The sequence below is a fragment of the Tauraco erythrolophus genome, chromosome 7 (genome assembly GCF_009769465.1).
Source record: "Tauraco erythrolophus isolate bTauEry1 chromosome 7, bTauEry1.pri, whole genome shotgun sequence".
Classification (NCBI taxonomy): Eukaryota; Metazoa; Chordata; class Aves; order Musophagiformes; family Musophagidae; genus Tauraco; species Tauraco erythrolophus.
In genome coordinates, this window is record NC_141471.1 from 2,961,070 (window position 1) to 2,986,726 (window position 25,657).

At 42.8% G+C, this 25,657-nt stretch overlaps 1 protein-coding gene across 1 annotated transcript in view; it reads left to right on the plus strand.

Annotated features, from left to right (window-relative positions):
• OBSCN (obscurin, cytoskeletal calmodulin and titin-interacting RhoGEF) overlaps window positions 1-25,657 on the plus strand; it is a 193,300-nt gene that overhangs the window by 119,050 nt on the left and 48,593 nt on the right. Inside the window, exons 70-93 of the mRNA XM_086614829.1 lie at window positions 849-2,204; window positions 2,800-3,078; window positions 3,453-3,531; window positions 3,863-3,981; window positions 4,799-4,996; window positions 5,421-5,453; window positions 5,559-5,657; window positions 6,111-6,329; window positions 7,358-7,424; window positions 8,682-8,710; window positions 9,015-9,143; window positions 11,354-11,493; window positions 12,196-12,396; window positions 13,240-13,322; window positions 13,934-14,107; window positions 15,683-15,842; window positions 17,111-17,227; window positions 18,496-18,660; window positions 20,339-20,497; window positions 21,601-21,778; window positions 23,459-23,572; window positions 24,252-24,419; window positions 24,698-24,800; window positions 25,373-25,502. Of these exons, the coding sequence (XP_086470955.1) occupies window positions 849-2,204; window positions 2,800-3,078; window positions 3,453-3,531; window positions 3,863-3,981; window positions 4,799-4,996; window positions 5,421-5,453; window positions 5,559-5,657; window positions 6,111-6,329; window positions 7,358-7,424; window positions 8,682-8,710; window positions 9,015-9,143; window positions 11,354-11,493; window positions 12,196-12,396; window positions 13,240-13,322; window positions 13,934-14,107; window positions 15,683-15,842; window positions 17,111-17,227; window positions 18,496-18,660; window positions 20,339-20,497; window positions 21,601-21,778; window positions 23,459-23,572; window positions 24,252-24,419; window positions 24,698-24,800; window positions 25,373-25,502 (4,499 nt within the window). The remainder of the gene's footprint in view (window positions 1-848; window positions 2,205-2,799; window positions 3,079-3,452; window positions 3,532-3,862; window positions 3,982-4,798; window positions 4,997-5,420; window positions 5,454-5,558; window positions 5,658-6,110; window positions 6,330-7,357; window positions 7,425-8,681; window positions 8,711-9,014; window positions 9,144-11,353; window positions 11,494-12,195; window positions 12,397-13,239; window positions 13,323-13,933; window positions 14,108-15,682; window positions 15,843-17,110; window positions 17,228-18,495; window positions 18,661-20,338; window positions 20,498-21,600; window positions 21,779-23,458; window positions 23,573-24,251; window positions 24,420-24,697; window positions 24,801-25,372; window positions 25,503-25,657) is intronic.

The window sequence follows — 25,657 nt, forward strand, 5'->3', positions numbered from 1 at the left end:
GGCTTTTTCCTATGTTCTGCATGGTGTCTGCCAGCCTCCTGTCCTAGACATCCCAAATGGCTTTGGGTCACAGTGCTTAGGAAGCTAAATTGTGCCCCTATGGTGGGATTCAGTGGCCCACACACAGGCATCTAGTGCCATTGAGGCACTTCAGGATATCACCCCTGGCCTTCATCTTCTTCTCCAGAGGAACCCAGAGCACTCTTAGGTCCTGCGTTGGATGTCCCAGGCAGACTGGAGCATCTCAAACGTACTGGGCACTAGGCAGAGACAAGTCAGTGTGTCCCAGAGGGTGAGTCACAACCTTAGACACATCTAAGTCGAAGTATCTACAGGCAGATACCTCTATATGAGGTGAGAGTCTCAGCTCCCGCTACAACCAGTGGAGATCTATTCAAGCCAGTCAGTGAAGCCTTGCCTAGCTGTAAAATAGGATGAGCCTGGAATAGCTTTCCAGTCTCCACTGACAGTCTTAATCAGATATTCATGGACTGCAATATTCAGAAAAGGCAGAAATTCATTTATTGGATCCAGATATGTGAGGAAGAAAAAAAAAAAAAAAGTTGTTTGGCTGTGTTTTATGCACATGCATAGAATCACAGGACAGTTGAGGGTGGAAAGGACTTCCAGAGATAATGTAGTCCATCCCTCTGCTCAAAGCAGGGTCATCTAGAACAGGCTGCCCAGGACCATGTCCAGTTATGTTAATTTCAAATTTTGTTCGCAACAGAACGCTTAGTTAAATGCCACTGATACTCTTCTGCCCAGGCTTTAGAATAACATTTCGATGTGCTTTCTCGTAGCTTACTCACAGATCTTTAACATCTTATCAACTTAATTCTCCTCAGTTCCTACAGTGACAATGCTAAAAGAGATCTCCAGGGAAGCACCCCCTGTAAGCCAACCAGAAGAGCTGGTGGATGGCCGTGTCCAGCCCAGCTTGCCCCCTGAGGCTGCTCAGGAGGGAGACCTTCACCTCCTGTGGGAGGCCCTGGCCAAGAAACGCCGGATGAGCCGGGAGCCCACCTTGGATTCTATCAGTGAGTTGCCTGAAGAAGATGAGAAGCTTCAGAAGTTGAAGAAGGAGGAAGCAGAGATGTCTCACTATTACTCAGAGGAATACTCCACATGTGATGAGCTAGCTAGGACAGGAGAAGCAGATTTCTCTTTCACAAGCTCAGATGATGAGTCTAGAGCTGGAACTCCTTCACTGGTGAACTACCTCAAGAAAGCTGGGAAGACAAGTGTCAGTGTTAGTAGCAAGGTTCAGTCCATCTCCACAGGCAAATTATGGAAACAGTGGGAGAAATCCAGCGTGGAGACTGTTGTGGCTGCCCCAGCTGCTAAGCCAGCTGAACCAGAAATGCCAGATTTAGATGATCCTTCCATGAACAAGGCCGCTGTGAAGATCCAGGCTGCTTTCAAAGGCTACAAAGTCAGGAAAGAGATCAAGCAACAGGAGTGTCCAGTGTTTACTGAGACCTTCAAAGATTTCTCTGGTGAGCCTGGAAGCACTCTCCACCTTGAGTGTGTGGCCCACAGCAAAACTGACATGAAGGTCCGTTGGCTGAAAGACGGGGAAGAGCTTTCAGATGGTCGTTACTATCACATAGACAATTACAGTGATGGGACCTGCTCTTTGATTATCACTGGCCTGGACAGGAAAGATGCGGGTAAATACACCTGTGAGGCATCCAATAAATTTGGTAAGGTTGCACACAGTGCTAAGGTGGTTATTGGCACTCAGGAACCTCAAGTTCTTCAGAAGGAGAAGCAGGTTAAACAAAGCACTGACAGTGAGACAGAGAGCTCATCTGGCAGTGAGCTGGATGATGCTTTCCGTAAAGCAGGAAGGAGACTTCATAGACTCTTCAGGGCCAAGATCTCAACAGAGATCTCTGACGTGGAGGAAGAGCTCTTTGTCAGTGCGGATGAAGGAGACATAGAGGTAGTCGACCATCAGACGTATCGTGAGGATGACCAGTACATCTACATCAAGTTTGAAGTCTTGTCTGAGGCAAAATCTGCTGCCACTCGATTCAGAGAGATGTTTGGTGCTCTGGGAATTCCTGTGGAGATTGACATTTTGGAACAAGGCCCTAAAAAAATTGAATTGCGTATTGGGAAAGCAGCACCACCCACCCATGGGAAGTTTGCACCACCAGCAGTGAGACCTCCACCGCCTTTGCTGACTTCTGATACAGGTAGGTGAAGCAAATCCGTTTATTCTTTGGAAATCAGAATGTTATCTTTTCACTCACAAATAACTTCTAAAAATTCTTTGGTTTTCATTTGGTACTGATATTTTTCTGGAAACTTTGCACTTTTGGAAAAACTGATTATTTTTTTAATTCTTTTTCATTTTGAGGCAGAGGAGGGAGGTTAGTGATGAAGGAGGGGGTTGCAAAGTGTCGACTGATCTACAAAGCTGCTTTTCACAATAGAAGTGTCCCCTGCTACAATAATATGGCCATAAATGCTATGATTATTATACTTAAATAAATGAAACCATTTTCAGAACAGTCCTGAGGGAGACAAGACATTTCGGCAAGGAGAGGAACAGAGGCAATGTATAGTTTGCAGCTGTGGTATCATAATGCTTATGGTGTTACGGAACATCTTCGTAGTGTTTCTCAGGGAGGTGGTTCTTGGCTGTTTTCATAGAGAAAAGACATCACTCTGCAATTAAAAAACCTAGAAACCAGAAGTCTTCAGGCACTGGGCAGCAGCGCTTTTAAAATACATCTTTTAACACAACCAAGTTTTTCCTTTCTTCTCTCCCAACTACCCTGACTTCAGCTCCCATGTTCATGACTGAGCTCCAAAACCAAGAGGTACAAGACGGATATCCAGTCAGTTTTGACTGCATGGTCGTTGGCAAACCACTCCCCACGGTTCGCTGGTTCAAGGATGGGAAGGCGATTGAGGAAAACGATCATTACATGATCAACGAGGACCAGGAAGGGTGCCATCAGCTGATCATCACAGCTGTGGTCCCCACTGACATGGGTGTTTACCGTTGCCTTGCTGAAAACAACATGGGAGTGGCTTCAACCAAGGCTGAGCTTCGAGTGGACTGTAAGTCTCAAAATCACTGTAGAAAAAAACAAGGGGAAGGGTCCTGCTGAGAGGTAGATACTTTTTTTTTTTTTTTTTTCCCAAGAAAAACACCATTTACGTTAAGAAAAACATATGCATTGCCCACAAAATGTTTCACTTGCCAACCTCTTGGGTTCAGTTGGGTTTTGCTAACTCCAAAGCAAGGCTCAGGGCAAAGCTTTTCAGAGAAACAGAGGTGTTTTCCATAACCCGGGGACGCGTGAGATCTTGCTGCAACAGCAGTGTGAAATCAACCTGCCTGTCACTCAGATTAGTGGGGAAACTATACTTACAGTAAGAAAAATAGTTTCAAAGCTCAGATTATAGAAAACACTTCTTTTTGCATTTAACAGTGACCAGCACTGACTATGAGACAGCAGCAGATGCAACAGAGACGTCTTCTTACTACAGCGCCAAAGAATATATTTCAAGGTAAAATATGGTTCTCTAACTCTTGTAACTTGAAACTTGGTAAGATCAATGTGTATATTTATGTCAAGCCTGGGTTTTACTGTGTCTAGCAGGGCCAGTTTCATGTCATGAAGGAACAGCCAGACCAGCTGAGATGCAACAGTTGGACATTCATCATCTGTAATCTTGCTCTGGCTGCCTTCATGATATCACTCCACTCTTTTTAGTATGCTGATTCTGTTGCCATGATGACAAAACCCACAGATGGAATTAACCTAAAACAGGCGATTCTGATTCCTAACTCCTTTCTGCCTTGCTGACTTTCTTCTTTCTAATTCTGATTGCTTCTTAGCCGAGAACAGGAGGAATCTACCACTGAGGAGGAGCAATTGCCCCAGATCTTTGATGAGCTTCATGATATTCATGTGGCACCTGGAGCATCACTGGCTAAATTTCACCTGAAGGTGAAAGGTGAGAGGAGTCCACAGAACTGTCAGTTGTTCCAGGTTTGTTGTCAGGTTGAAATGCTGGACGAGGTTTTCCGATGTGCTCTTCTGCAGCTGTGACCCCAGCCCTCGCATCTTGCAGCACGTTTGCGCAAACCAGCAGGAAGAAAGTGTTCATGCTGACCAACATTGACTTCTGCAGCAGACTCAGGCAGACTAAGTGTCTCATTCTGTGTCCATGTCTCCAGGCATAGTTACAGGCAAATGCTTCTGGAAACTGAGTCCTGTAATTCTCTGAGCACATTAGTTATGGAGGAGCAATAAGGAATAATAAAAAAAAAGATAGTGGGGATGTTCTTTATTCTCATTGATAAATGAAACGGTCCTGGACTTCCCTTAATCTGGGAGGGGCTTGCTGCTGCAACCTAAAAACTTCAAAAACATCCTCCTGGTGTTGATTGTCTGTGGTAGGGAGAGGTAGAGATTCTCCTGTTTTCTCTTATTGCTGTAAAAATGATGAGAACTGTTTTGATTTCCACTTTTCTCTTTGTGCATGTTGCAAATCAGACCTAAGCGTTACCTTTCCAAGCTGGAAGGCGTTTGCACACGCAGCCAATGTGGGCAGTGCCAGAAACTGAAGAGACAGGAAAGAACTTTAAGAGATAAATAGAATTTCATGAATTTGTAGCCATTCCTAATTGGGTAAATCCTTGAAACAGCAGCCCTGGGCAGAGCTAAGGATTCCTTGACTCCTGCTCAGAACGATCTGCCTGTTTGGAGATGCTTCCAAATCCATATTGCCAATGTATTCTGTTCTCCTTGTCTGCAACTGCCCCTCACAGGGTACCCACAGCCTCGCCTCTATTGGTTCAAAAATGGACAGCCGTTAAAGGTTTCGGATCGCATCCTGAAGACTGATAAACAGGAATTCCACTCGCTGGAAATTCGTGACGTCACTAAGGCGGACGCTGGCCAGTACTCTATATTTGTCATCAACTCTGCTGGTTCTGCATATTCATCGGCCAGGCTGGTAGTCAAAGGTAGGTATTGGACTATTTTTGGCACCTGCTTTTCTCTCCACAGTGGCTTTTCCCGTTTTATATAGTTATTTTTCTTCAGAAAGCCTACCAAGGTGAGTCAAGTGAGGTGGGGAAGATAAACAATGACATGCTTTAATCTTGGTTCACCTGTAAATGCACTGTGTGTCCCAAAGGTGAGGCATGTCACTTCTCTAGGGTCTGACTGTTGGTTCATAAACATACATTTTATTTCTGCCCAACCTTATAAAATTTAATGGTCTGTTTTATTAAAACTGAGGGCCTCTTATAAATCATACTAACATTTCTGTGTACTATCACCTGTAAGGAGTAATCTCTTGAAGTAATTTTTTTTTTTTCCTTCAACTTATGGACAGAAAGGTATTTATATTTGTCTTTTTTTTTTTTTTTTCTCCTTGTGTTACAGATCCTTATGAGAAAGAAGAGCCATCAGAAGCAGGTGAGAGAAACCGTAGCAGGTGGTGACAGAACCCCCAGGAATTTTTCAGTAGTCTGAACTCCCACAGAATGTGTCACCATGTTTCATCAATCATGTCATTTTCAGATGCCCATGAGCAGCTGATACCACCAAGGTTCCTAGAAAGATTCACTAATAAAAAGGTGAAAAAAGGCGCAAGCATCACGTTATCTGTGAAAGTTGAAGGTAAGTGGATAAATCACCTTGCCTCTGCATAACAAATTGCATAATTTCAAGACACAGTCTAGACTCTCTCTGGCCCAAGTCATCTTCTCATCTTCTGTATCTGAAGTCTGGGACTCTACTCCCAGCTATGTAAGAGATTTTATGTGCTTTACTGAAAAACATCTAACTCATGTCCACCTCCATTTTCCTGTGTGTAAAAACAGGGATAATAACAACACTTGTCAGTCTTATGAAGACGTGTTGCTTAAGAGTTTTGGTTTTACAAAAAGGTTTGCTGTCCTTACGAGTGTGCTGTGGAAAGGTTTGTGTTCCTTTATTGTATATTATGCCTGTTATTGTTGCAAAAGTATCAGGAAACAGATTAAAATAGCATTTATTCACAGCATGGCCCATAATTCTAGGGAAGGAACACCATTAGGAAAATTAAAGCTCATTGCATTGGTTTTCCTTTAGGACATCCACCACCAACTATTACTTGGCTGAAAGAACACTCTCGGGAAGATATCCTGTGGATCAAACCAGACACTCCTGGGTATAAACTTGCCAGTTCAAATATGCATCACAGTCTAATCCTCTTGGATGTTAAAAAGAAGCACAGTGGAGCTTATACCTGCATTGCCACCAACAAGGCTGGCCAGTCCATCTGCACCGCCACCCTGGAAGTTACAGATGGTAAATCTTTGTGACAATACAAACTCATTCTCTATGTTACCTTTTATACAGTGCCTAAGAGAAAAACAAGCAATACTGATAAGGAAATTAATTAAATCATAACTGAAAGTTGCATTTTCCCACGATTAGCCATGACTTCAATTGCCTTGCAAATGATTATACTCTTTACCTCTATAATGTTTTAAATTTCCGACCCTATGTTGAATTAACAGCAGTATCTTCTCTGTATAAACAGAAGACAAGTCTGAGAAACAACCAAATTAAGCACAAAGGAAAAAGGAAGGAAGAAAGGCAATGTAAAGTAATTAGAAAAAGTCACCATCTGAAAAATTATTTTGAGTGCTTCACCCTGCTAAGTTATTTTGCGTTGCAGAATTGCCTTAAGGCAACTAGAGCTATTCAAATCCCCTTTTGCAGAGCTTTCCAGGGCCCCTCCTGGCACGATTTTATCAAAAAGGTGAGGGACAAGCAAATATAGCATGGGAGTAGGGGCAGTGCTGTGAAGGACTCCATTTTTGTTATCCTTCCTTGCATCCCATAGTTTTGCTATACCAAGAGCTATAGGAGCATAGCCTGAGCAGTGTAGAGAAATGGGATAATCATATATCTACGCCATCTATGGATGTAAACTGAAAGAGGGCAGATTTAGGTTAGATATAAGAAAGAAATTCTTTACATTGAGGGTGGTGAGGCAGTGGAACAGGTTGCCCAGAGAAGTTGTAGATGCCCCATCCCTGGGGATGTTCAAGGCCAGGCTGGATGAGGCTTTGGGCAACCTGGTGTAGTGGAGGATTTCCCTGCCATGGCAGGGGGGTTGGAACTAGATGATCTTTGAGGTCCCTTCCAACCCAAACCATTCTATGATTCTATGAATAGGGAGAGGAGCAAACCATTTGCATCATATGAGTGGGAGTATGTATCCCAGTATGTATTCCCAGTAATCCATGTCTAGAAAATGTGCCTATATTAAATACATAAAAAGAACATTCTCTGCCTTCTGTCTCTAATAATAAACCCTAATCTTGCAGTGAAAGAGGCTGAAGTTCTTACCCAGGAGCGTGTGATGGTGTCAGAAGCCATCATGACCACACTGGGGTAAGTGGCTGGCCATCCATGCTGAAGTGGAGCAGTGGGGGTACCACCCTGCAAAAGTTCCCATGAGTCACTTTTAGACAGTGTTCACTTTGGACATCTTATATTCCTGTCTTAGCACCAGAGTTTAAATAGTTTGAGGTCCTAGAATAGAAAGCGCTATAAATACTCTAGTATCAGTATCAGCCATTCGTGCTGGATTATCAGGGAGGATAGGAACAAGGACAAAAAAAAAAATAAATTTGGGTAGCTAGTATAAAACTCTTGCTACTTTTTCATCTCCTAAGCAGAATGCCAAAATTTCACAGAGTCAAGGTCTGACTGTTACTTGCCAACATAGAAATACACTGATCTTTACAGAAAAAGCAATAAATGAAAAGGGTCTGCTCATAAACTTCTTGTTTACAAATGCACCTGAAGAATAACCCCCTCAGTTTTCTATCCCTGGCTTGGATACCAGGCAGACACAGTCTGAAAGAGACATCCACTTGAACACACGTTGGCTTCTAGACTATGTCGAGCCTAAAAGGCTTGGCCAGTCCTTCTCTGAAGTGTGAAGAAACTGAAGAAAGCTGCAGTCTGAATTCAACTATTCCACTGCAGCCTCTCCCAGGGATGTGCCCAGGATCTGCTAGGCATACTTAGTGGTATATGCAGCAAGGATCTCTTTGGACCTCAAAACCACTGCAGTACCAGTAGTCAGCTTGCTTCCCCAACACACGGGCATCCTGATGTGATGGGAGCAGATCTCTTGGCAGGACCACAGTATCTACATGTTCTCCAGTTCTTGGTTTCCTGAGGAAACCACTGGAAATTTCTGAGCACTAGTTCACTGAAAATTGATTGACACTACAGATCCCACTTCACTTAATGTCTCCAGCTGTAATAGTTGTATTTTGGTACTGGCTGGGAATAAAGTCCCAGGAGCATCAGGGAGATGGAGGCTACCCTGCTCTGTAACCCACTCCCTGAGCAGCCAGCTCTTCTCAAGCAATAGTTTGAAATAAGTCAGGAATAAGGAGAATTCTTAGATGGGATTTGGCTCAAAAATTAAGACACCCAAGTGTTTCTGTGCCCTATGAGCCAGATGCCCTAATTTTAATTTAATAGCTCTGGTGAGTATGGGCTACCAGCACAGACTTCTAGTCTAGATATTCCCAGCCTTCACGTGCAAGGTATGAGAAGGAGGGAGTGTTTCTCATTTAGCTCTCCTTACTTCACACTTTATTTTAACTTTTAACTCTACTCTTTCTTTTTCAGAGCTATTCATCCCTCTGAAACGAGAGAAGGTAAGAGAAGCAATTTTCTCACTCCTCCTCCTGCCATTCACACCTACAGCTGAGATTGTCTATATGTTTCATGATTACCACCTACTTTTGTCCTGTTTTCTTGAAACTGTCTGAAAAGTTGGAACTTTTCAGGACCAATCTCTGTTCATGGGTGACTTATTTGGATGAAATGGGAGCAAGTACAGTTTTAAAAGTAGGGGAAGGGAAGAAAATTGGAACTTCCTTTCACAGAAGCTTTTATTACTCAGAAAAGATGACTTTCCGATGACATTGTCTGCTTAATAGAAAACTCCTCCTTTTCCAGGAGACCTTGAAGCTGTTAGAGAAGGTGTACCCAAAAGCCCTATTTCATTAGCTGATGTTGGCTCAGAAGAGTTCTTCCAGAAACTCACTTCTCGTATCTCAGAAATGGTGTCTGCAAAAATAAGCCAGGGTAAGCAACCTGCCAAACATAATTTTATTAGTGTAGAAAAACAGGCAATCTTTTTTTAGGTATAATTTGGACTTTAAATGTCAGTGAGATTCATGAAGCAGGTTTTGAAACAGTCATCCCATATAAAGCATATGAACATTTGTAAGTGCTTAGGACTAAGAATTTTTAGGAGGAGTCCATCCAAACTGCATATCTTAGTCTAGACTTTTGAAAGAGAAAAAAAGTAATTATAGTAAACTGAGATGGTTAGAGTCCATGTTATGCATACAGTGCTTATTTAAATAAACAGGAGTAACTGTAAGCTTTAGAGTGGAGAGCAAGTTGTAAAAATTGAAGTGTATTTTGAACATCTTAGGTGTTTCAACTTCCTCAGATATCATCACTCCTGAGTCTGAAAACAATCTTGTTTTGAAAACTTCCCATATCTTCAAGTTTTAGCTCACGATGGGATTTTAAAATCAAGTTGAGGCTGAAATCTGTGTGCACAGCTGTACAGTAGTTCAATGAGTTGTTGAATTAAATGAAAAGTCCTGATTTGTGTATCCTACACTGATTATCTTGTAGAAAATTTTTAGATTGAAGCAAAAATAGAGGCATTGCCTCTCCTACAAATATTCTTGCAGTGCAGTGGCAATGCATGCAGTAGGCATGAAACCTTAGGTATTAAGGGCGGAAGGAGGATCCGGGGAACTACAGGCCTGTCAGTCTGACCTCGGTGACGGGCAAAGTCATGGAACAGGTTATCTTGAGTGCTATTAATGAGCACATACAGGTTAACCGGGTGATCAGGCCCAGTCAACATGGGTTTATGAAAGGCAGGTCTTGCCAATCAAACCTGATCACCTTCTATGACAGGGTGACCCGCCTGGTTGACGAGGGAAGGGCTGTGGATGTAGTTTTCCCGGACCTCAGTAAAGCCTTTGATACAGTTTCTCATAGTGTTCTGGTGGAGAAACTGGTAACTGCTGGCCTGGATAGGTACACCCTCCTTTGGGTTAAAAACTGGCTGGATGGCCGGGCCCAAAGAGTGGTGGTAAATGGGGCTAAATCCGGCTGGAGGCCTGTCACCAGTGGGGTTCCCCAGGGCTCAGTGCTGGGTCCAGTTCTGTTTAACATCTTTATCAATGACCTCGATGAGGGGATTGAATGTACCCTCAGTAAATTTGCGGATGACACCAAGCTGGGAGGCTGTGTCGATCTGCTCGAGGGTAGGGAGGCTCTTCAGAGGGATTTGAACAGACTGGATCGTTGGGCTGAGGCCAATGGCATGAGCTTTAATAAGGCCAAGTGCAGAGTCCTTCACTTGGGGTATAAAAACCCCAAGCATCGCTATAGGCTCGGGGAGGAGTGGCTGGAGAGCTGCCTGGCGGAGAAGGACCTGGGGGTGTTGGTTGACTACCGGCTTGATATGAGCCAGCAGTGTGCCCAGGTGGCCAAAAAGGCCGATGGGATACTGGCGTGTATCAAGAATAGTGTGACCAGCAGGAGCAGGGAAGTGATCCTGCCCCTGTACTCGGCACTGGTGAGGCCGCACCTGGAATATTGTGTCCAGTTTTGGGCCCCTCGCTTTAAGAGAGATATTGAGCTCCTGGAGCGAGTCCAAAGAAGGGCAACTAAACCGGTCAAGGGGCTGGAAAATAAAACTTATGAGGAGCGGCTGAGGGAGTTGGGGCTGTTCAGCCTGGAGAAGAGGAGGCTGAGGGGAGACCTGATTACGGCCTATAAATACTTGAGAAAAGATGGTGGGGAGGTGGGGGAAGGGCTCTTTACATTAGTGATGGGTGATAGAACAAGAGGAAATGGGCATAAGCTTAGTCAGGGGAGATTCAGGTTGGATGTTAGGAAGTATTTCTTCTCTGAAAGGGTTGTCAGCCACTGGAATAAGCTGCCCAGGGAGGTGGTTGAGTCCCCATCCCTGGATGTGTTTAAGAATAGGGTGGATGAGCTACTTGAGGATATGGTTTAATGGGGATTAGGGATGGTTGGACTCGATGATCTCTAAGGTCTTTTCCAACCTAGAAATCTATGAAATCTATGAAAATATCCCAATTATTTATTTAATTGTAAATATCAATAGGAGATCACACTAAATACTACAAATACTCTTCCTAGGGAATATTTTGCTTATGAAGTTGAAAATGTTTATACATTTGGTTCATGTTCCAATTGAAGATCTTTATTTCACACTTGGCTGTTGCTCTGCTTATTAGCTACACTTAGAGTGCCAGGTGCAGAAAGTGATGATGAATCAAAAACTCCCTCTGCATCTCCTCGCCATGGACGGTCCAGACCTTCATCCATTGCTCAGGAGTCCTCCTCTGAATCTGAAGACGGGGATTCCAGAGGAGAGGTATGATATCTTTATGGACAAGTTTGACACAAGGAGAAACCTTTACTTAAAATGACCAATCTCCTATGGTTTAAGGATCTCCGTCCCCTTTAGGGATGTACTTCACTTTAGTAGGTCTATTTAGTACTTAAATATTTGGTCTGTGATATAGAGCACAGAAAATCAAATTCTGATGCTCACTGTGTGATCTTGAACAAATTGTTCAAGTCAACGTGGTCAATACGTACCCATTATTTGGCTCCTTTTGCTTTCATGGCTGAGCTTCAGAAAGTCAGAGTTTCATTTACTGTAGCCTTGGATAGAATTTGTTAGAAGAATTTTGTCGACAAGTTCTTCCTGAGAAAAATTAGAATTTTGTAAAAATTAGAACTCTTTTGGATGTTCATTTAAAACATTTCCTAAAAAAAAAAAAAAATCCCCAAGTTAAACCTTTGGCAACGTTGACCTATTCTGACATTTACAAAACCACTGTTTGTTTTGCCTTGGGAGCAAAATTCACTGTTTGGTGGTGTAAATCCAAAACACCTCAGTTTTGAAAACACGGCCTGAGCCTCCTTGAGACTTAGTCTTCCACTTGGAAAAAGCAAGTAGTGTACAAGGGCTGGAGAGTAAAACATCAAACACAGATAAGCATTGATGTTCTGCTGATATTGCTGTATTCCTTTTTCAGAGCACAAAATAACTGTCGTTTCTTGCATGCAGATCTTCGACGTCTACATGGTCACAGCTGACTACGTGCCAGCTGCACCTGACAGGGAGACCATCACTTTGAAGGAAGGCCAATATGTGGAAGTCCTTGATTCAGCTCATCCTCTGAAGTGGCTGGTCAGGACTAAACCCACGAAATCTAGCCCCTCTCGACAGGGTTGGGTATCTCCAGCTTATCTGGACAAGAAATTAAAGGTGACTAATTATTTTTCATAGATTCATAGATTTCTAGGTTGGAAAAGACCTTAGAGATCATCGAGTCCAACCATCCCTAATCCCCATTAAACCATATTCTCAAGTAGATCATCCACCCTATTCTTAAACACATCCAGGGATGGGGACTCAACCACCTCCCTGGGCAGCCTATTCCAGTGGCTGACAACCCTTTCAGAGAAGAAATACTTCCTAACATCCAACCTGAATCTCCCCTGACTAAGCTTATGCCCATTTCCTCTTGTTCTATCACCCAACACTAATGTAAAGAGCCCTTCCCCCACCTCCCACCATCTTTTCTCAAGTATTTATAGGCCGTAATCAGGTCTCCCCTCAGCCTCCTCTTCTCCAGGCTGAACAGCCCCAACTCCCTCAGCCTCTCTTCATAAGTTTTGTTTTCCAGCCCCTTGACCAGTTTGGTCGCCCTTCTTTGGACTCGCTCCAGGAGCTCAATATCTCTCTTAAAGCGAGGGGCCCAAAACTGGACACAATATTCCAGGTGCGGCCTCACCAGTGCCGAGTACAGGGGCAGGATCATGCAACGTTACTTGCTCCTGTTGCAGTTTAGAGCCATGGAGTGATGGACAAGGAGGTTGCTGAAGGGGTCTGTAACGCAATTGGGCTTTTTGATGTTTTGATTAGACAACATTTCTGTATGTGTGTAGGGGTGCCTGGGTTTGAAAGACCTAATCATCCTCCAGCAAAAAAAGAAATTTCACACTGGTTTAGGAATTTTTGAAAGGAACTCTTGAAAACACCAGGGATATTCCTCCCCATGCACTGTTAACTTCAAAGAATAATGTTTCTTTTTTTCTTGTATTTTAGTTGTCACCAGAGTGGGGAACAACAGAAGCTCCTGAGTTCCCTGGAGAATTTGTTTCTGAAGATGAATATAAAAGGAAGCTAAGGTGAACTGATGTCTTTTAGTATTTGCACCTTTGAGTTTTTCTGCCTTTTGAACTAACGTGAATGTTGGCATCTAAGTCCCTCCTGTCGGAGTCACTGAATCATATTGGGTGACTTGAAAGAGTTTACATGATGTAATTCTGGAAGCTCTCTGACTTCACAAAAATCCTAAACTTCAGTACCTCTGTACTTTGGGGTGCTCTATATTTGAGGATGATGTCTAAGGAGGGAGTGAAAGCACTGTCAGAAGACCAGCTACAACCTTGTGTTACCTCCTTGCAGTGCAGCACACTACTGAGAGTGCTGTCATAGAGATATTTGTTTCCTTGATTCCATGAAGTGGCATTGAAGTTGCTGCTGTCTACATAAATCCTTTTGTTGCTCATGCTTTGTTTTGTCTGCCCTAACAGCAGATGTCTGTAGGTGTCACTCCATGAGCAGTTCCTGACCTAAGTTCCTCTTATGATCAGAGGGGATCTAGTCAACAGACTCCAAGGAGTGTGTTCCTCTGATCAAGTATCTCTGTTTTAGAGCCTAAAAGTCTTTCAGCATGTCAAGGATAATTGTGGTGATTGTTCTGTGCTTTCTTTTTGCCTGTTCGTTTTCTCTTCAGCGTTCTTATTCAAGAGCTGTTGATCTCAGAAGAGGATTACATTCAAGACCTACAGTTCCTCCAGACTCATCATCTTAAGTACACTGAGACCTGTCCCAACGTCCCGGGAGCTGTCGCCAGCCAGAAATCCACCATCTTCAGAAATATTGATGACATTGCTCGTTTCCATTCCAGGTAGGCATCCCCATGTGCCTTCATTTGAGACCAAAGAGTGGCTCACATACCTGGTGTCAGAGCCATAGTAATTGTTATTACTGTGAAGGATGTGGAGCACTGGCAGTGCTGAGGTGCAAGGGAATTGATGGTCCTTTTGGGATGAGAGATGATGGTAGAGCTTAAGTCAGAGTACAGGGTTGGGACTCCCATAATACCCATCAGAGCCTCAAGGCTCCGTCTGTCCAGCTTATTTCTTACTCTTTTAAGCAAATTTAATTGAGAAACAGTGAATTATTATAAAAAGGCAGCATGGTCTTACTTCAGTGGTGTCTCCATAGAGACACACATCCATCTAAAACTGATGCCGGCGTCCGTGCATTCACAACACACCCAGCTGTAGCAGGCCGCCCAGGTACAACGCCACAGCACAATGCCTCCACCTACCCCAAGAAATGGTTTCCTGCAGATCTGCTGTTCACAAAGTGAATTCCCAGGGTCCAGGCTGAAATACTTCTATTTGCCAGGAAGAGGAGGTGTCATACAATGTCTTGCTTGCCTTAGGCCTTCCATTGCTAGAGGGCTTCGTGCACCTTGATACCCTTGCTCTCATGGGAAATCCCTGCCAACAGCACAAGAATCACCCTTTCTTCCTTGTTTTCCTATCCTGTGGCACTATCTTTTGGTTTCCCTTAGCAAGGGGACAATAATATGCACACACAAAACTCAACAACCAGTGAGCGTGCAACCTCTTCCCCAATGAACATGTGCTCTCATCAGTGCTGGTAGCATCGTAAGCAGAGGCAACCAATAACGAGTTTGAGTAGGTTGCAATTAAAAGTACAGTTACTCTGAGAAAAGCATTATGGGGAGGACCAATTCTGCAAGGGGTAGGATGCTTATGTGGGATATCTGGATCTTTTCCTGGCTGAGCCTTGAGAATAGAATCATAGAATCAATCATAGAATCACAGAATGGTTTGGGTTGGAAGGGACCTCAAAGATCATCTATTTCCAACCCCCTTGCCATGGGCAGGGACACCTTCCACTACACCAGGTTGTCTAAAGCCTCATCCAACCTGGCCTTGAATAGATTTCCCTTCTCTTTCCTCTCTCTGTCTCTTTTCCAGCTCTTTCTGTTTTTCCCCCAAATTCACTTCAACTGCTAGAGCTGATATATGTCATTAGCTGCTGACACTGCTAAAAATCCTTGTCCATCTGAACCTGTTTCAACGTCCTTTGTTGAAACAGTGGAGATCTCTGTCTTCACTCATGTGGATGGCTCATTGATCCTTACACTTGAGGCATAAGGATCTGGAGAGGAGTTAACTTCTCAACTTGAGCTAAGCCCTAGAAAGTTATCCCTACTTTTCTTGCAAGGCATTTCATAAATTCAAGCTGAGGGACAGCATCATGCTGGATAAAGAGGCATTGAGACATTTAATCCTAATGTGGCAACATCCCTCATTTCCCTGTCATTTCCTTTAACCTGTATTAACCTGAAGTCACTTGATTTAAAGGTTGAGCTGCTGGGGCTGTGTTCCAGCCTCATTCCATCACTTTCTCCTCAGATGTCCTTTTTTCTTTGTCTCCACAGTGTCTTCCTCCGAGGCTTGCAGAAATGTGACACTGATGATGACGTGGCCATGTGTTTTATCAAGCACGAAGCAGAGTTTCATAAGTACATCCAGTACCTGGTGGGGCGGATACAGGCTGAGTCAATTGTTGTCAGCAAAGCTGTCCAGGATTTCTACAGGGTAAAACACTAGCCAAAGTACCTGTGGAACTTGCATCCTATAACCCACTGCATCAATAAATGTAGTTAATAATCACAAATGTGATCCTGAACAGGATTATTAAATTTTTTTGTGGATAATCTTTGCTAAATATAGTAATTTTATGTTCACTCTCTACCTCTTCCTGGTAGATAAAATCAATATGGGAACATGTTTACATATTCTAATGCATTTATGAATATTATAAAGACTCTACAGGTATGAATGTGGCTGTGATTATGTAATTGTAATTAAGGGATGTTTTAAGGGCCACCTTAAGACCAAGTTTTAAGGCCACTTTGTAAGACCAAGCGAACTCACATAAAACATAAGCACAGATAGGCAAATCCTATTTCTCTGCTCCAGCTGCTCAGGATTGAAGTTCACTAGTGAAAACACACACACAACGCTCCAGATCCATGAGCATGTTCCATGAGCATGTTCGTGGATCTCTTGAGTAGCAGCGTGGCCCGTCTATTGATCCTATACCTATACCCAGATCCTGAGCACATTTCCCCTCTCCATGAGCCTCCTACTCACCAGCTAGTCCAGCTTGACACTCGCTAGAAAATAAATGCACGTGTTCACCCTCACCCCATGTTCACAGACCCCTCAAATTATCAGTACAAGCTCTCAGTCTCCCTAATGTCCATGCCCAGATCCTGGATCTCCTACTTGTAGCTAGTCCAGCTTGAAGTTTGCTGGTGGTTTGCACACATTTGCACCCACATGCACCAGGTCAGTTGGAAAGGATAAACATCCAGCTCAGTGGCTGATGTCCCAGTCCATGGAACCTGTGACCTGTGCTTCCCACTCCAGGTGCCGGTGTCGAGACCCTCATTCACTCCAGTTGCTGGCACTGCAAACACATGGACTACTCTCAGCCAAGGTCTGGCACCAGTTTCTGGCACTGAGTTCGCTCACTCCTGTCCTCCCACCAGCCAAAAGCACTTTTCCCGTCACACCCTCTGGTTCTGCAAGATTTGGATCACATTTTCCCAGCGTCAGTCCTGCATTGGAAAAGCAGATAAATTCAGCATTTCAGACATCTTGCAGTCTAAAATGACAGACAGATAAAGGATGGGAGAGGGTTACAGATGTCCAAAATATGGGGTGATAAGGTCTGGTAGAGCTATCCAGCTTTGGCTGAGTTATGTCTATGAACCAGCATCACATGAGCATTTTCCAGGGAGTAATCTTTCCTATTGTTCTTTATAACAACATTTCCTCATTCTTATGTATTTTTTCAGAGGTACACGGATGAAATTTTACCTTATGAGGATCCTTCACAGCCACTTATCCCACCACTGCAGCACTACCTGGAAAAACCCATCAACAGGATCCAGCAGTATCAAACTATAATCAAGGTGAAGAGCTTTTGTTATACACTCATATCTGAAAGGTTTTATGTTCTGCTTTGTGCAGCTTGTGTAGAAAAAGATTTTATTTCTTTATTTCTGTTCCGTATTTCTTCGTTTCCCTCTATGCAACTACAATTAAAAGCTGCTTGAGGAAGACAAGACAGTAATCATCATGAGTGAAGGTGGTCTCTAAATAGTTTTGTAAATGTAAATCCAGGTAGAGGTCCACAGTCGCCAATCCCATAAAGTTCAGCCAGCTTTATCTGAGTGATCTTTAAATATATGCATGTACATATATAAAAATATATGCTTATACACATATATATGAATACATGTATGCAGAGCTCCATGACAAGTATGAATTTGCTTCACACTCAGCAACAGGTATGTTTTAAAAATAAGCAGTTTCCAGTGCGTCCGATGTTGACTTACCACTTTTCTTTCCTTGTGTTTTATACTGACATTATAATAAGATGAAATTTTTCTTTTCTGAAGAGCTTTATCCCGTTCTACCATCTTGAAATGTTTCATTTTTCAAGATTTCTTCTGTCCTACTATCTCAGGTTCTAGTCCAGACCACAAAGAAGCATTTCAAAGTAGCATTTTAAATAGTATTTTTTTGTGGGAAATAGCACTAGGATATCCAGGAAGAAGACAGTCGTCCCAAAATATTTTTGTAGTCTGGTGTTACATAAATGAGGAGTTTGAATAATTTGAAGAACATTAACTCTCTAATTTTGAACATATGCCTGCACAGAAACACCAGTTTAAGAGTCTTTTGGAAGAGAGAGCAAACATGGGCACTTTCCATACCTTCATTGCTAAAAGAGAGGAACAGCAACAAATGCGAAAAGAACAGAATAACTGGCATTTTACATTTTTCCCAACCTCTCTTTTTATTAATCTAATATTGACTCTTAGTTTAGCACAGCCACATGAATTGCTTGCCTCCTGGTATCGTCAGGGTAAGCACAAGAGAAATGCAATGGATACCTTCAGGATTGCTTTGGGTGGGCTTGATTTTCGGTCACTGAAATATAGCTGGTATTTTCTTCAACTTTGTCTTCATTTAGGTCGATTGTTGTAAGGAAAAGCCAAACTGTTAGTCATGAAGGCTGCAGAATGGGCAGGAAAGAAGAGACTTTAGCAGCTAAGCAGCGATTAGTGAAAGAATGGAAGGAGATGGAACAGATATTGAGGAACTCTTCGACTATCAAGGAAATGTATTTGTTTTTTTCTGACTGCCCAGTAACATTTTCTTCATTCACCTACAGGAATTAATCCGAAACAAAGCCAGAAATAGCCAAAACTGCACTTTACTGGAGCAGGCTTATGCCATTGTGTCTGCACTCACTCGAAGAGCAGAAAACAACCTCCATGTCTCACTCATTGAGAATTATCCGGGAACTTTGGAAAGCCTTGGTGAACCCATCCGACAGGTAACTGGAATTTCTCAGTCAGTGTTCCTGCTATGCATGCCTCACTAGTTTCCAAGTAGCCTTAAGTCCTACAAGAAACGTCTTTAGAAATCACACCTGAAAGAGGGTATTTGCTTATTACCTTTCTTACTGTTCAGAGACATGGGTCTCCTGACTCAATTCAGGTTTGAAGCACCAGAGCATAAATGCTTATGGAGCAATTCATACATAATGTAGTTATTTGCCTTTCCAACCCGCTCATCAAACAGGAACAGATTTGTTCAGGCCCTTCACGTGATTTTAAAGCATTTTGGTTTTGCCTCCACTTCTTTTATTATTGGCAAACTTCGTGGGCCCACTCCTGAAATTACCAGCATCAGTAGGTTTCTCCTGTTGATTCCTCGGGTGTTGTAAGCTCACTGAACCTTTTCAGCCCACAAATTTTCAAATTTACATGGTTCTTTTGAAAAGTCTAGTTTGCCGGGCAAGTCGGTACAAGGTAGCGTAGCATACATTGCATGTGCTCCATGTGAAAATGTTAGATCAACTGATGGATGTTCTCCCACAGCTGTTAACGTATCTTCAAAAGACCTGCGTGCTCCTCCAGGTCTCTCTCATGAAACAGATGTGTGGTTTAGGACCACAGAGGAAAGATGACCCATAGCGGTCTTCCAGTACCTCAAGGGGGCCTACAAGAAAGATGGGGAGAGGCTGTTCAGGAGGGCCTGTTGTGATAGGACAGGGGTAATAGTTTTAAAATAGAGGGAGGTAGATTTAGGTTGGATATTAGGAAAAAATTTTTTACCATAAGAGTTGTAGAACACTGGAACAGGTTGCCCAGAGAGGTGGTGGATGCTCCATCCCTGGAGACGTTCAAGGCCAGGTTGGACGAGGCCCTGAGCAACCTGATCTAGTTGGAGATATCCCTGTTCCTTGCAGGGGGGTTGGACTAGATGACCTTTGAAGGTCCCTTCCAGCCCTAACCATTCTATGATTCTATGAACTATTAGGACTGTAGTCTAGGACTTTCAAAGCTGTTACTCAAATTCCTGTTTCTTTGTAGACTTACTGTGTCATGCTGGCAAGTCATTTACTCTGCCTGTTTGTATCCTATGTCTTCCTTGGGGAAGTGTGTTGCTGTGTGAAGTTGTAAGGCTAAAATACAGTGTTGCTCTTGTGGGCATTCATCTATCCACGTTTAGACATCCAAAAAAGAGTCAAGTCACACCCCAAGAGTGCTTACTGCCATCTAATGATGCCAAGGTGAACCCATGTCACTAACTAACTGAGCTGCACGTGTCTGAAGGTGCGTGAAATGAATGCTCTGCTCAGGTGAAGAAGACCAAGTGAGCATATAAAGTGTCCAACGTACACACAAAATACAATTTTCCATTAGCATTTCCATTTCCAAGAGCGTGCCTACCTGACAAGAGCTCTGTATTTTTCTGGCAACAAATAATACCGTTTAAAGGACAATGCAATGACAGCCACTGTGTGCATCCCTGTGGGTGCTGTCAGTCTGATTCATCACCTTTAGCATTAGAAACAATCTGCTGTGCTGCAATAAAACAGAGACACATAAGGTGACGATGGAACAGAAAACATTTGTTATCTGTTCAGTGAAATATCATGGTGAGACATCGTTGTGGCAATTATTCCAGAGTTATTGCTATGTGCTCTTCCTTCTTTTTCCTATCAGGGCCACTTCATTGTGTGGGAAGGAGCTCCAGGAGCTAGAATGGCATGGAAAGGACACAAAAGACATGTCTTTCTCTTCAAAAATTATATTGTGATCTGCAAACCAAAGCGAGACACAAAGACAGACACCTACAGTTACATCTTCAAGAACATCATGAAGGTCTGATCACTATATCCTCACTTAGAGCATTCCTCTGCCATTGAGAACTTCATGTTTATATTCAGCTTCTGGTCATCTAAATGGGACATTTCTTGAATCCTTTTGAGCTATTTGTTTTTTTTTTCCAAAAGTTTTTGAAGCACAAGTAGAATCTATCATTTGTAGATCTTTGGTTTTGGTAGCCTGTAGTGTTGGTATTAAATTGGAGGAAATGATGGTTTAGTCATTCATATGCTATGTTCCCAGTGGTTCTCTCTGCTGGTTATGTCCTTTCCTGATACCAATTCCTGTTTAGAAATGAAATATTCGTAGGATTTGTCCATCTTATCTTCACATGTTCAGGGCTCGGATTAAAACTGCAAGAAATTGCAGAAAGAGTTTTCTCAAGGTAGTACATGTTCAACTCCAGTAAAAAAAGAGACAAAAAACTCCATGGAGTTCTTGACCAAGCCCTTTCAGGGCCTTCTAGAAGTCCTTATCTCTCTGCAGATTTTATTTCCCAATAAAAAAGGAAAAAGGATGCTTTGTCTCAAGGGTACCTGCCCTGTAATTTCTTTTCATGTAGTTCTGAATTATGCTGTTTCTTGGTACTAATATCAGCCCAACAGCACTGCACTGTAGCATTGACATGTCCCACCTTGGGATACCCTTTAATGCTGGATGTTATTTTCCTGAAATGTGACAATTACTCCCAGGAAAAAGTCTCTTTGGTAACCAGAAAGTCAAGTATATCAGGGAAAAGATCACAAAATGACTCTGCTGTTCAGCCAAAGCCACGTTGCGTTGCTCACACAGTCTGAAAAATCTTTAAAAGTGATGTAAATTGTCCATTTTGCTGTTGGAGCATCTAATATGGATCTAGTGGGAATGCCACAACTCATGTCCACTGAACAGAATGCACTGGCAGCAGGAGACTTGCTGGCATTTAATAGTTGTTTCCATTTCAAACCTTCGTTGAAGATGGTTCTGGTTCACAAAGGTTAGGTCCAGATCTAAACTGTCCTAAACTCTGGGACTTCAGTTGTTGGAAAGGTTCTGGCTGAAATTCTGCCTTAAGAACGCAGGATGTGTGTTGACTTCCTTGTCCTCCTTCGGTCACGCAGCTGAACAACATAGATGTGAACGACCTTGTGGAAGGAGATGACCGGGCGTTTGAGATCTGGCACGAGCGGGAGGACTTGGTCCGCAAGTACCTCCTTCAGGCACGTACAGTGAATATCAAGAACTCCTGGGTGAAGGAGATCTGTGGCATACAACAGCGGATCAGCGAGCCTGTCTGGAGTGAGTATGGCCCAAGATAGCCCAAAACACCTAGTTTTCTCTTGGGTGATCTCCCTGATTCATGAAGGGGATTAGCAGAAGAGGGAGAGGAACTACCTAGGGTCATCTGCCACGTCTCAAAGTGAACTTGGGTTGGAAGCTTTCCTTTAATCACATCACAGACTACTGTACATAACAACTCAGGTGACTTGACAGCACACAGCAAGCTTGAACTGGAATGATCATTGCAGGTTAGGTCCTCCACCTGAGCTTGGAAAGACACCTTTATCAGGATGGAACAGTGGTGTTCGAATCTCTCCATTTACCATCAAGAGAGCCAAGACTGTGTATCACTGAAGTGATTAAATTTGCACCACAGAGGTCCCAGAGGACCTGTATAGATTTTGAGGGAATACCAGAGCAGATGAGTAACTTTTTAATTAGTTTTCAGTGTCTGTAACCCAAGTGTGGAAAACACAGGCTGATGAGCTGAGAAGAGCTGGCTGTCCCTGGCTGTTTCAGGTGATGTGGATTGCCTTTGGTGGAGGATCAGACTCAGAAGCTGAAGTGGTTGCTCAGCTCCTTGTCTTCGTATTCATACATTTTTGTCAATAAGTAGGGGATATTGTTTTCCAGCAAAACAGCCCATAAAACGTGTCACTGGAAAAGAGAAACACGTTATTGGATCTTCTAAAACACAAATTGCAGAGCTGACACTAGAGATGCATTTCATCTGGCAGGGATTGCAGAAGGGTAGATGACCACATAACTTGGTGACAAAGTTCCTGATCCACTGCATGAAGAGCATCAGACTCCAGTGAGAAAAGTAGTCTCAGGACCTGACCTGGAGTCCTACGATCCCAGTATAAAGCTCCCTGTGACTTTGTTGCCTACCAAATCCTCTGCTCCAGGCTTGTGGCTTACATTGTCGTGTCAGGGCACGTGGATTTGCTTTGGATTTTTACTTTGTCATTCAGGCTGCTTTGTCCTCACTGTCATTTGAGATTCCACCAATTTTCTAGCCATGAAATTTATCAGCAAGGATATTAGATCTTTATTGTCCAGGTATAAGCTAGAAACAGTGTCCTTTACAGCATAAGGAAATTTGGCATCTTAAAATCTCAGAAGAGAATTTAGTTTAGTGCATATACACTGAAAAAAAGTCTGGGCATTTTGGTTTTGTGCTTTTAGAGAGGTGTTTTAATGAGGAAGACTATCAGAATAATTTTACATAGTTTCATATACTAGTAATAAGTTAAAATAGAATTCCCTTTAACAAAGCATAGATTTTATTGTATGGAGATCAACAGAATACAATTTTGGATACTGAGGGTGCATTTAATTGGGGAATTATCGTAACTGTGACAGCTGTGTGGTGTCTGAATAATGGATGTGCTTATTAAAATCATGGCCTAAAATACTTCCAGATCAGCAACAAATCCTTTTTTTTTTTTTTTTTTTTTTCCTTACGGCCCATCTTATAGCCCACAATAAACATTTGACAGCTGAATTTGGTCTGAGATAGGCAAGGACAGCATGCCACCTGGAAAGTCATTAGCTGCTAAAATTTCCTGTTCAGCTTTCTATTCTGAACCTCACAGATTTGCAAAAATTATACCTATTCTTATCTTGCTTTGCAGCAGCTGTCCTATGGAAAAAGCCCCCCTCCTCCGGACTAACGTGTTTATTCTGATGTTTCAGTACCTCCAGATTTTGAGGAAGAACTGGCGGACTGTACAGCTGAGCTGGGAGAGACAGTGAAGCTGGCTTGCAAAGTTACTGGAGCTCCCAAGCCATCTGTCAGCTGGTACAAAGGTATGAGCAGCAAGTCACGAAACGCATCCTCCAAATTTGTTCTCCATTTATATTGCCTTGTGCTAATTGGTTAATGGGTCATCTAAAAGCTGACCTCCTAGAGAAACCCAAGTCTAGTCTTAACCCAAGTAGCGCAGATCTTCCTGTGAGCTAATACACCCTGCTTTTTCAGGCTTGCTTATCAGCTCATATGAATCCACATCTTGTGGCAGTTAGACAACTTCTAGGAAATGAACAACTTGTTTCAACGAGCTCAGATGTTTCCGTGTCACAGCACAGGCAGCTGTGCAGACATACTCTTTTCCCTAGCATTACTCAGTTGCAGAAAAAACAGTTCCCACCTTGTAAAGGTCTGTTTGGAATATTTACAGTCACTTTGGAGGTGTTCCTTTGGCTAGTACATCAGAGCTGTAACTGCACAGCACATACTCTTGGACATTTTCAGTTTTAAATGAGGATTGATATGTATGAGGTCCCTCAACAGTGCTTCGCCCAGAGGATGTTTTGTAGAGAGTTGGAGGAAGATGAAGAGCTCATTCCTCAACTACCAACATCATCTTCAATAAAGAAAATACAGCGCTCAGTCCTCTCAAGCTGAAAAGCTGGATGAAATTCCCAAGGAGAAAATATAATTGGCACTAAAATCTTCACGATGAATTTTTCCCCTTTATCTTTTAAGATGGAAAGCCTGTGGAGGTGGATCCCCATCACATTATCATCGAAGATCCCGACGGTTCCTGCACGTTGATCTTGGACAACCTAACAGGTGTTGACTCAGGACAGTACATGTGCTTTGCTTCTAGCCCTGCTGGAAATGCCAGTACCTTAGGAAAGATCCTTGTTCAAGGTAAAGTCCTGCACAGATGCATTGTTTTAAAGGGGTCTGCTATATAATACCTTAAACATGAATATTAAGACATTCCAGAAGTTCTGTATAACATCTACTGGATAAAATTTAAAAAAAAAAATATTTGAGGTACAGCTGTAGCCAATTGTTCTTAGGTCAAAAAATGTGGTCTTTAAAGTCTTGTTGGTGAATAATGATGAGAATTGTCTGGTCAGGGACACACCCTTCGTGTCTGGTCATATTTCCAGCTACTAGCTACATTTATCCTTGTTTTGCAGTGCCACCACGGTTTGTGAACAAGGTTAGAAATGCTTATTTTGTGGAGGGTGAAGATGCTCAGTTTACTTGTACTATCGAAGGAGCACCTAGGCCTCAAATCAGGTCAGTTCTTCGAGTCACACTGGAACAAATCCTGTTTTCCCATTTTGCATGGTCAGAAGAGCCTTCTACCCTTTCTTCCAAGTTTATTACCCTTTGTTTCTGTCTTCCACTTTAATCTCATCCCAGTGCTGGCTCTTCCCAATCCCAACATTCCTCAGATTCTAGCTAGCATCTAAAAAGAAATACCTGCAGCTGGTATCTGCCATAGGACTGCATCAGATCTAATACTCCGACAACGTTTTACCATTCCTTTATCCTCCCTGCCTTACACTTGCATTTATTTTATCAGCAACTGGTTTGGGGTATTTGGACAAAAGGCTCAGCACGGCATTGCATGATTAGAAGCCCTTTTGCCTACATGAGACTTTTCAAGAATATCATAAACCTGGGCAGTTTAGTGTCCACGTGTGATCTACCCACCTGTAGACCCATCTTCCAGGATCCAAACTTTTATCCAAAGGTTAACTCTTGAGTTGTTTGCCCACTGGTCTGATAGATGGGTCAGTGAGCTGGGGACTTCTTGACGTTACAGATGTTTTTCCTGGCTTAGACTCAGTGTTTTCCACATGCAGGTGGTACAAAGACAGTCTACTGTTGAAAGACACAAGTAAATACCAGACTTTCAGTGAACCACGGAGTGGCATAACAGTCCTGGTGGTCAAGAACCCTTCCAATGAAGATATGGGACACTATGAATGTGAGGTAAGCTCGGAGAGATCTAAAGAGCTGCTGTCTGACACGACGTAGGTAGGAGAATTCATTTTACTGAGAGAGATCCATTGGATGAGAATAGTGGCTGAGTAATTGCTGCCACCTGCCATATCAAAGAAGTTTATACAAAGTCAGGTTCTCCTGAA